Here is an 11722-nt window from a genome sequence, read left to right as displayed (position 1 = left end):
ATTTCAGCCCTTGCACTTAGTTTCCAGACTACATCGGGTTTTGAAAATGGATCAGTGAAAGCCAGTCTGTTCTTTTGGTTTCAAAATGGAATTAACCACCAAGTGATGGGCCCCTTACACACAAACACAAATCTGCAGGCATGAACAAAATCTTACATAAAAAAATCAACCATTTTTTCTCATTTGTATTCAGTTGTGGTTTAATGTCCCTCACGGGTGTTAGTATTAGGCATGACCTGCAGAAAGGGTCGAGCAGTCAAGCCACAAATGACTTCGTGGTCTGATGCATCGGACCAGGCTGCGTTTGGCCCAACCCCAAATGACTACCGTGAGAGGAAACGACGATGACGACAGCGCGCAAATCGGCAGCTGGAACCAAGAGGTGCCCTGGTTGCGCGGCTTGAACGGTGAATACGAGCGCTCAGCAGCACGGTGCCCGACCCCGGAGGCTCCGTGACCAAGGGACCAGAAAGCTGCGGTTACGCGTGCGTTCCCAATTGGATGGGAAAGGGATGCGTTCCCGTGCTTCTCTCATCATCTCCACTGTCTGATTGCTTTCAGAGATGCGGCGCATGTTGTGCCATCCTCGCATCTTTGCAGCGCGGTAAACTTTACAGGCGAAGGAGTCAGATTTGACCAATTTAAAGTGCCAAAAAAGACGGAGAAGTTAATTCACTGAAAATGTCCACGACGCACCTCAGCTCCCCGGCGCCCAACCAGAGCTACCTTTCCACGGCCACCTCCGAGAAGACAGACCCCGTGGGGATGGAGAGGCAAATTCGCCTGCTGATTTTCGGCTTGTGCGTAACCATCGCCGCTGCTACCTTTGTCGGAGGTGTGTATTCGCTCCTCTCTCTCCTCCGGATGAGGAGAAAAACCTCCCTGTGTCTCATCGTGGCTTCCATGTCGGTGGACGACCTGCTCAGTGTGGTCCCTCTCTCCTTGTTCATGCTCCTACAGTGGGAGACAGATGGAGGTGGAGGGTCGGGCAGCCTGTGCACTTTATCTGGACTTCTATACGTGTTCCAGGGCGTTTCTAGCAATATGAAGGCTTGCCTTATAGCAGCCTACACTTTTTATGTCACCAAGAGATTTGGAGTGCTTCAGTCTGTCCGCCGGCCCCTAAGAGTGATGTGGGCCATCGCCGGTGTGTGGGCGGTCAGCCTGGGCGTCAGTGTGTTACCTTTGTGCGGATGGGGCAGCTTCACGCCGGCGTCTCTAGGGTGTTTTCCAGAGAGCGACAGTTTTTACATCCTGCTGCTTTTCTCTTTATATTCCCTGTGTTTCTGCGGCTTGTTATTCTTCTTTGCCCCCCTCACCTACCAGCTGCTGTGCTCCAGAGAGCCCCAGAGGACTTTACTGTACCCCAGCTACTTGGAGATGGCGAGGGGGCTGAGCGGCTCCGCTCCCCTCTGCGACCTCCAGTCTTTTTCCCGGGACAGCCTGAACAAAAGTTTCGGTGCCTACAATGAGCTGAGCCCAAGTTCATGCGGCACAGAGCTCAGGGAGAAAGAGGACAGCTGTCTGTCTCCAGTGTCTGTCAACGGGCAGAGGACAGCTGCTGTCGAGGACACGCCAGTGGTGTTTGCACAAAAGCGCTTCTCCATGATCCTGGCGGTTGTCCGAGTTATTTTATGGATGCCCATGATGGTAAGCAGGGTGATTTATTTAATTTTTTTAAAGCTAATTCTACAGTGGCTGAAGCCAAAAGCATGCCTTCTTCTTGCCTTCTTCGGAAAACACTTGACATCTACCAGTTGAGTTATGTGTGATTATTTCCAACTTCTTTCCAGATCTTTTATTCTTGGATTTACTATCCCATTAATTGCTGTAATGAAGAAAAACATATTAAACTGGTTGGAGATCCATTAAGTAAAACCTGCATGTCCCTTGAGGCAACTCTGGGAAACAGTGTTTTACAGGATATATTCAATTCATTAATAACCTGTTATGTTAAAAGGTTTGAAACCATTTAGACATCACATCATGGTTTACGGTCTCATTAAATTCGTCAAGCACTCATATATATATATAAAAATAAAAAACAGGCAGAGTGTCCTATTAAAGAAATGTTCCCTAAAGGCTTTTGACAGCAGCAGTTGGCAGATTTTACTCAACACCTAAAGCATTCATTGGGTTGCCTTGTAAAATACTGTACATGACTGTGACATTGAGAGTGCCACTGTTACAACATCTGTTCTTGCTCAAACACAAAAAAGAATTTTAAGTGATAAATGCTGTGCAGCCAGCTGACAATGGTGAGCAAACACTGAGCAAAAAATGGCATTCCTAACTGGCAGCACTGAAAATTTAAACAGGAAATGTCAAAAGGTCACTGATTTTGAATTGTCATGTTGTATTTTTTTTTTTTATTTCCAATGACTTTTCTTTCTGTTTTGTTTTCTATGAAACAAACTAATTTCACCAAACGTGTCTGGCCTAAGATGGTTTCTCCTTAATATTTGTATTAACTGATATGTTATAGGTCGGTGTCAGAACAAGTTGAACCTGTTGCTCGGCCACAATGGCTGAGTCATATAAAGACTATTTATAAAGGAACACTTTCATTTTCTAATAGAAACGTATACATTCGTTTTCAATGTAGTACACTCATACACATTAAATAATGGAAATCTGTCATTGTGTTGCTTTTTGGTTCCAACTTTAATATATTTGAATAACAGAGCAAAAGCAAGTGAAAAGGAGAAAAGCTCAGTATGGGTGAAGGGTCTTTGTGATGTCTTTCCATTCATGTGACACCCTCCCCCCACGTCCTCATCCATCCTGAATCATCGGCTGCTCAGTGAATTAATGTCCCCTTCCCCTTCATTCACAGACTTTGGTGCTGGTGCGCCACGCACTGAATGCACGCAGCTCGTCCCTGGAGACTCTGAGCTTCTTTCTCACTCTGCTTGCCCCTGCGGTCACTCCGTTATTCGTGCTGTCTGAGCGCTGGATCCACATGCCGTGTGGCTGCTTCATTAACTGCAAACGGGATCCAACGCAGGAACCCTCAGGTAAACCATGAAGTCATAGAAATTTGCAATGCAATGCAATTTTCTACACAGTGAACCCTGAATGAGATTCACTTTCAACAAGATGGTGTAATAAAATTCTACTCGAATACTTTTTTCACAGCGATGAAAAGAAGATTTGAGTTCAACCTTTCCTTTCAACAAGGCTATGGAGTGTACAAGTTGTCACATGCCACCATGTCCCATAACAGTCCACCGCTTGAGAAGCCGGCCTATCACAGCCTCTTTAACTGTGACTTCCCTAACAACCGCCTTGATGCACTAGAAAGCGGAGGGCTCTCCAACCTGGGGCCTGATTTTGATTTCAGCACCACCTGCCCCGTGGACAGCTCCTCTCATGCAGACCTCCTGTTGGAAGCTGTAGCCGGTGGAGGAGAGGCGCTGGCTGACTGCCCTTCACTCCCTCATGAGAACCATGGAGATGATGGCGACTTCCGCTGTGTCCCTTCACTGCCTTCTCATCACCGGGAGCAGGATCACAATCTCACTGACACGTCGTCTGTGTTCGAGGGGACGGAGAGGAGGCTGTCGCATGAGGAGTGTCGGAAAATCGAGCTGACAGACTGGGAGTGGTGCAGGAGTAAATCAGAGAGAACACCCAGACAGGTACATCACTGTCCAGAGTCGTTGGCTTATTAGCCTTGTGTTGAATCATCACATTAAGTCACTTGTATCTGTCATTCTGTGGTTTATGGCTGTCATTAATTGATTTTCCACACTCACACACTATGGCTTTCCTATACTAGTCAAACAGCAGCTGCATTTGCATGCAACATATGGTGATGCACTCTAGAGATGATTGTTTAGAAGTGATTAGTGTCTCAGAACCATAAAATGGATGCAATTAAATCTCCCTTTCTCTATTTACATTTTGTTCAGAAGGAAATGAACTGCTGTCTTAGTGCAGTGCACCTGTACAGAGACACAGAGACACACAGCTGGTAGACTTGGATGCACTCTTTGCATGTGCATATATGTGTGTTTTTGGACTATCTGAATGGCTGTCTGACTTTCTCTTTGTTGGTCTGTGTCCAAGTGGGTTTTTTCCGCAACTGTGAATATGCCCGTTTATAATCAAGCTGACAGACTGGGAGCCGTGCATGTGATTTCGATAAAATGGTTAAAATCTCTTCTCCCGTAGCCTCTGTCCTCTCCTCTCTCTCGTCATATGAGCTAAGCCTCAATAGATTCTGATTAATAGAGCAGTTTATCAAGATACTATCAGCAGCATATAGCATTTTAATAGCAAGTGTCAGCCCGTCTTTCAAAACCAAGTATTCATTTAATGCTGCTCCTCAGACCTTCTGAAATTCATTGATTTAGTCTTGTGGTTTTGGGTGTTTAGAATTTCAAGATCAGTATTAATGAGATTTATCCACTGAAGGCTAGGCTCCCTTACGTGTGTTTTTGCACATAGCTGTGATTTGGTGTAAAATGGAAAATTCAACAAAATCAATTTTGAGTCAAGTGGTAGTTCAAATTCAACCATAGATAGATAGATAGATAGATAGATAGATAGATAGATAGATAGATAGATAGATAGATAGATAGATAGATAGATAGATAGATAGATAGATAGATAGATGGCCATGTTGTCTGTCAACACAAAAAATGTGCTCATAAATGTATTATTTGCTTTGCAAATTCAAAGTACAATTAGTGTAAACAATGCAGCTCAAGACAATTTCCAACAGGCACACAAACCAGCATCCACTAATCCATCTTTAATCCATTTCTTTCTTTGTGCTTGACATCCTGTACTCTTGTAATACCAGAAGCTTAATACTCTCTGTGTTTTCTTGGACCGAATTGAATTGTTAAACAAGGACAAAACAGTAAAGCCTTAATGATTAATGTATCCTGGCCAGACACATATGAGAGAATAACCTCACTCTGTTCCAGAGAAACAGCAGTGCAGCCACAGGCATTACCTTTGAAACTGACAGCACAGTAAATGTGACTTTTAGAGCGATAACAGAAAACGAACTGAGACATGAACAGATGCAGAAGCATGCATGCATATATGTGTGCACACGCATACAAACACATGAGCACGCGTCGTCTACATCTCTCTTCCTCTCCGTCTCCGCTCCGCTTATAAGTCTGAAATGTTTTGGTTTGAAAATCACCAGAGGGTGGAAAATCCATGGAGCATGCATCTACAGCTTGGCTTTGGCACTCACTTTGCATCATGTATAAGTCTGAGATGCTCACTGCTGGCTTGTGTGTTTGTGTGCGCGTGTGTGTTCGTGCGTGTGTGTGTCCTACTTCTCAGTTTCTTAGTAGCAAACTCTGTATGTTGTGTTCTGTTAGCGTTTATTCATTGACTGGAACAAGTAGAATAACACTAGGTATGCGCAGTCACATGCTGCACATATGAACAAACAGCAATGACAAAAAAAATAACAAAATTAAGCTCCACAGATCAGGAACCTTCCCCCCAAACACAGTAGACATAAAGATATGTTAGCTATATATGTACTTACACATATACATAATCTATATACATACAGAGCCAAACAGCATCTGAAAGCCCAAATAATTTGTGATTTGTAGCATTTCCTGGCTGTGTTTTGTTCCTTGTTAGCAGGCTAGATGTCATTACCCAGCGTCTGTCCTCCTTACTGTCAGCCCTTCTGGCCCTCAGCATCCACAGGGAGAGGTGGAATTAAAGCTTAAAGACATCTTTACCCTCTCTGTGACTTTATACTCTCTGTTAGCAAGCACAGAGCCGGGGGAGCCTTCACAAGCACACTCCCAGAGGGGAAATGGAGATCCAGTGTGCATTCAGATGTGGCACAGAAACCCGTTTACCCTCCTCAGAGCACATCCAAAACTGTAACTAAATGGTGTTCTTACCAATAAAGCTGCAAGTTGAGGAATGAAAAAGGTATTGATTTTGAATAAACAGGAAAATAACACAGCCAGAATCAATATTCTGCAAACATGCCAGCATCTGTAGGCATCAACCACAGGTGCCTTACAGCACTGTTGCTTATATAAAATGTGTGCTATATGTTGACACTTAAATCCGTGTGTTAGAATATAGGTGCCAAAAAAAATGTAGAGCTGTGCTATAGCAGCTCTGTCGGCTTGTGCACACCAGTGCTTTACACTAAATGCTAAATTTAGCATGCTAGCATGCTCACAATAGCAATGTCAACATGCCGATGTTCTCAAGTTTTCTTGTTTACCATATTCATCATCTTTGTTTACCATGTTAGCATGCTAACATTTAGTAATCAGTCATTAAAACAAATTACGGCTGAGGCTTTAGATTTCCACATATTTGGCCACATATCAAAATGATGACCAGATCATGGTACTTGATGAAAAGCTGATCAAAGTAAACAAATCAGTGGGATTTGTTCCTTGGGGAACACGAATGTCTGTGCAAAATTTCATTGCAGTCCGTTCAATATTTCTGTCAGTACCAAAGTTGTTATACTGTGAAAGCAATGTACAACAGAAATGTTTGTATTCGTGTCATGCATGTTTTTATACTGTATATTGAAATATGCATGCAATAAAAAAAAAGTCACGTGAATATACCCAGAACACACGCAAACCCCCGTCCATCAGTGTGGGAAGTACATTGGTGGGTTCTGAGCGTTACTTGAATTATTTGACAATGTGTTTTCAGCTCAACATCACTGTCTCTGTCCCTTTCTCTGTGTCTCCCTCTGTTCACAATGAGGCAAAGACAATAACAGGAAAACAGACAGAGTCAGGGAGGACAAGAGATTGACATCCTCTTTGTTTCTATTGTGCATCATAGTCACAATCAGATCATTACATTGAACTAATCTAAATAATTTAGCGGGCTTAATGAGACCTGCCCCAGTCTCCCCACTGTTGCACTGCAGGATGCTTCTCCTTTCCCCTGCAGCAATATGCATTTCCTCAAACACATCATGTTGACAGAGGCTCACTTTGATGTACTGTGTGGTAAATTAATCTCTGTGAATACAATATAGAAATATGACTGGAAAACATGAAATATGATTAAAAATGTGAGCAGTATAAATGAGCCCAGTAATTGAAAAAAGGTGGCAAACTGATATGAAACCCAGAAGAAATTAGATTGATGCTTTATACGCTGAAATCGTATTATTCAGATTAAATTAGTTGTTAAAAATTTTTGATAATGACTAAATATCTTGTAGATTATGCTTCCATCTTTTTCCTGTGAACCTTAAAGGTCCTGTGAAGCCCTGACATCTCATTTTAACAACATAGTGCTGTTGACAGGGCTGTAAGATGTAAGCCTCATTAACTTGGGACAGAAATGGTTGGTCAACACATTCATCTCCCTGCCCTTGACATCATGGACGCAATTTAGCTCAATTAGTTTGAGCAAAAGGAGCAAGATGCAGATGGACCTTGTGAGCTTTGTACTTATTGTCAATATCATGATGAGCAGCCAATATTGAGTTTAGCAACATATATATCAGTATTCAGAAGTAATGAGCCAAGTTTATAGGTAAATAAAGATGTTGTGCTTGATGTTGACTGGACTTTCTTTTTTTTTTGCTCTTTGGTTTTCCTGTGCAGCGTTCATCAGGTGGGCTGTCGATCCCCCTGTGCGCCTTTCAGGGCACAGTATCTCTGCAGGCACCCACAGGGAAGACCCTCTCTCTCTCCACCTATGAAGTCAGCAGTGATGGACTCAAAATCTCCCCCAACAATGCGAAGAAGGTACCCAGCAAACAAAAAAAGTCCCCAGCATGTCTCTCTGAACGTTGTCCAAACGTCAATGCGTGGGGTTCCCATTATGTTACTGAGGCATTATTGCATTGTCACAAAGATATGTTTATAGCTTTCTTCCTGAGATCTTGTGTCTGTCCATTAAGCATCGCGCTAGAACCAAGAGACAGCTGCTGTAGCTTTTCTTCAAGAGACTGGAAGCAGTAGGAAACAGCTAGACTGGTACATATATACGCAAAAACCCACAACTTGTTGTTTTCAGTTTCATATGTATTAAAGAAATAAGATATAACATGTTAATTGGCGAGCTTTAGAGATTCTGGTAGGTGGATTTTTGAGCTCAGGCCAGCTGTTTCCCTCTGCTTTGCAGTCTTTATGCGAATCTAAGATAATCTCCTCCAGCCTCAAGCTTCATTTTCAACACACAGACATAAGAAGCCTTCTCATCTAACTATCAACAAAAATAGAAATAAATAAGCATATTTCCCAAAATGTATAACTGTTCATTTAACAACTGCCTGCAATTGTAACATCCATCCATCCATCCATCCATTTTCTATGCCGCTTATCCCTTTCGGGGTCGCGGGGGGGCCGGAGCCTATCTCGGCTGTCAATGGGCGAGAGGCAGGGTACACCCTGGACCGGTCGCCAGCCGATCGCAGGGCACATACACACACCATTCACACTCACACCTAGGGGCAATTTAGAGTCACCAATCAACCTAATGAGCATGTTTTTGGTCTGTGGGAGGAAGCCAGAGTGCCCGGAGAGAACCCACGTATGCACGGGAAGAACATGCAAACTTCACACAGAAAGGCCCGACCCGGGAATCGAACCTGCGACCTTCTTGCTGTGAGGCACGCGCACTACCTGCTGCGCCACCGTGCAGCCCGCAATTGTAACAATTGCTATCAAACACAGCTATTGAGTCACTGCAACTTTTTGCAGAGTTAACTTTGGCATCTCGGGGCAAAGATTAATGTAAGATTTAGCTGGAATGATTTTGGAGTAGAGAGAAATTAATTAGCCGTGTCGGATGATTTGGTCTGGGACATAAAGTAAAGTGAGACATATCTATTAGAAACTGTATTCCAGCAGGAAATATGTTAAGACTTGAATGATCCCTGTGGTGAAACTGGCAAGCAAATATTTTAGTTTCAGAAAAAAATGTAAATGTAACTAATGTGGATTAAATTTGAACCCCATACTATTTATGCAAAGCTAATTAAATTCCTCTGCTTCAAAGGTGGAAGTGTATCGTTCCAAATCAGTTGGCCACGAGCCCAGTGCAGACGACCCAGCATCAGGAGGCCAGGCTGCAGATGTGAACGTCAGCAGCGTGGGGATGGGCATGGAGATCGGAATGGGGATGGGCATAGGAGCCGGTGTGGGGGACACCAACGTCAAGATCCACCTTGAGGTTCTGGAGATCTGTGACAACGAGGAGGCCATGGACAGCGTCTCCATCATCTCCAACATCAGCCAGTCCTCCACCCATGCCCGCTCGCCATCGCTGCGTTACTCGCGAAGGGAGAACCGCTTCGTCTCCTGCGACCTGGGCGAGACGGCCTCCTACTCTCTGCTCATCCCCAGCAGCGGCAACCCAGAGGCAGAGACCATCAATATCACTATACCTGACACTGTGGAGGCTCACCGGCAGAACAGCCGACGGCAGACGCAGGAGAGCTCAGGGTATCATGAGGAGATACAGCTGCTCAATGAGGCCTACAGAAAGCAAGCTGGGGAGAGGGAAGAGTGACATGCCTGCAGGATAACAAGAAGGTGTCTCTCAGGAGGAGGTTGAAAGAGGATCTGACAGCAAAGGATGAAAGACAAATTTCTTAATCATTCCACCTTTACTTCTTTCTGATCACCACTCTAATAGAACTGACAGGTGACCCAAATAGAGACTTAGCTTAAGACTGTTGTAACAGTCTGTTTGCCTACTTCCTCTTCAGATAGCATTATGCATCACCTGCCTGTAGATTGCACAGAGATAGATTAGTATGTAACAGAAGAGGGATGGCAGCACATTGAGAGAGAGAGAGAGAGAGAGAGAGAGAGAGAGAGAGAGAGAGACAGGGCCAAAGGGAGGGGAGAGAGAGCAGTAGTCTAGCAGAGCATCTGTATTCCTTACAAGACTTTGACCATATGGCAGTCTGTCATTATAAAATAGACAGAGCAAGAGAGAAATTCACTTCGACGTGGAAAAGGAATGGCCAAGGTCTGGTCACATGACTGATACGGAGCTGCTCTCCTTCATGATGTCACCGGTGACTCAGCTGTGAGGGGAGGGGTCTCCTGACCCATGAGTCTGACTCATCCCAGTGTGTGTTTTTGTGCAGTTTTGTATGTGAGAAGGAGCTTTGCCCATAAGGATGATAGTATACATAGAATGAGAGTGATGGTTTGTGATGTCAGCCACCAAATGTATTTATATGTTCCCCTCATACAAAAGTGTTTATTCTGCATATATTTCTTTCAATTGCGGTGTGTTTTCCTTCGTGTCCATCATGTGTTACGCAATTAACATTGCTGCTGTCAAACTAGAGAGAGACCACCATCCATGCTGAAAAATCTGAAATTGGTGGAGAGAAAATGGAAAGGAGAGGCAAGCATTTGAGGGAGAGTGCAAGTGATCATTGAAGAGGAGGTTGAGAGGATACTTATGCAGAGCAGTTTTCTGCCTTGCGCACATTCAGTGCAATTTAAATGAGTGACAGTGTGCATATTTTACAGTATAGGCAGCATATGAATGTACTATCCAGAGCCACTTTGGGGGATCATCTCTCCGCCTGCTCAGTTCACTGCCCATCCAATCAGTGAGCCACCGGGGCTTCTCACTTTCTACCGAATACATGCATAATTTCAGGACTGGAATAAAATTTACATAGAGAGTATTGTGTTTCAGTACTGTTTTTGAAAGGTTACATGGACTGTGAACATCCATCAGAAGTATCTTAATTCTCTTTCACAGATAATATCAGTATATCCATTCCAATTATATTAACATTTACATGTACCTGTGTGTATACAGTTGCAGTAGTTAAAAAAAAAAAGTAGTTCAGAGTAACTTTAAAATATATATTTATTTGAGTTTGTTTTATGATGGTGTCTTTTATATGTCAGCTATTCGGTTGTTTGATCTTGAGCCCAGCATTGGCACTTTGTGGACTTCATTTGCAGGCTTTTAAATTGTCCTTCAGCAAGCCCTCTTCATCAGCTGCGGCATGTTCCATCCCCCTGAAGAATGTTGTCATTAAAGATTCATAGCAGAAAATTGCCTCCAACAGGATTGCAATGCATTTCTATTTCGAGTGCTCCTGGGCAAAATGTAAAAGAAAATTGTGTACAGGCATGTGCATCATAATGAACGTAACGTTGTATTCAATGTCAACCATTTTCAGCTGTTAATGGCGCCGAAGGTTTGCAGCCGAGCACAGCTTCATCTCTGCATCCCAGCAGAGTGGAAGTGATTCGATCATCTGCTTGTTCTCACTTTTAAACAGAACTAGCGTTCAGCTTCTGGTCAAGCGCTCTCATAAACCATTGTGATCAATAAACTGTTATTTGCCTTGTTTGTGAGAAATTGGGTATTGCACATTAGCTGTACAAGTGTGGGCATGTTTACTCATTCACGTCAGCCATCTGGACTGCTTGGGTAGCACACAAACTACTCAAATGGGATTCCCTATTACAGGATAAAAGCAAATAAAGCACAGTAATTAACTACTTAAAGAGACTGGCCTAGATAGTTTGCAACCCCCACTGGTTGCTGTGCCCCTAGGATGATGGTAATTTCACCAATCCACAACAGCTGTGTGGTATTTTCATTGTGTGCTTAAGAGTGTTTGACCTGACACAAAATCAGCACTGCGTTTTCTTGTGTTTTTAGGAAGGTCTCACAAATTATTTATGTTATTTGTGTAGATGCAGACATTTAGATGTTGTCTTTGTGGAGGGATAGTGGAGGCAGAGAG

General features: G+C 43.5%; 1 protein-coding gene across 1 annotated transcript; it reads left to right on the top strand.

The window, feature by feature from the left end:
* The first annotated feature begins 336 nt into the window (after positions 1 to 336).
* LOC139336531 (probable G-protein coupled receptor 149) lies at positions 337 to 11032 on the top strand. The gene is made up of 5 exons (XM_070970664.1): positions 337 to 1650; positions 2837 to 3017; positions 3139 to 3641; positions 7590 to 7733; positions 8989 to 11032. Exons 1-5 carry the CDS (start codon positions 682 to 684, stop codon positions 9499 to 9501), a joined length of 2310 nt encoding a protein of 769 aa, XP_070826765.1. The 5' UTR covers positions 337 to 681; the 3' UTR covers positions 9502 to 11032.
* Positions 11033 to 11722: the final 690 nt, after the last annotated feature.

Source organism: Chaetodon trifascialis, chromosome 9 (genome assembly GCF_039877785.1).
Source record: "Chaetodon trifascialis isolate fChaTrf1 chromosome 9, fChaTrf1.hap1, whole genome shotgun sequence".
NCBI classification, from domain to species: Eukaryota; Metazoa; Chordata; class Actinopteri; order Chaetodontiformes; family Chaetodontidae; genus Chaetodon; species Chaetodon trifascialis.
Note: the sequence above shows the minus strand (reverse complement) of the source record. Positions and strands in the feature narration are given on the sequence as shown.

What these genes read in the sequence shown, in the direction of transcription:
- LOC139336531 (XM_070970664.1), top strand. Translation starts at nt 682, where the DNA reads ATGTCCACGACGCACCTCAGCTCCCCGGCGCCCAACCAGAGCTACCTT. An exon ending in TCCAACGCAGGAACCCTCAG is followed by an intron (nt 3,018 to 3,138) that starts GTAAACCATGAA and finishes CTTTTTTCACAG; the next exon opens with CGATGAAAAGAAGATTTGAG. An exon ending in CAGAGAGAACACCCAGACAG is followed by an intron (nt 3,642 to 7,589) that starts GTACATCACTGT and finishes TTTCCTGTGCAG; the next exon opens with CGTTCATCAGGTGGGCTGTC.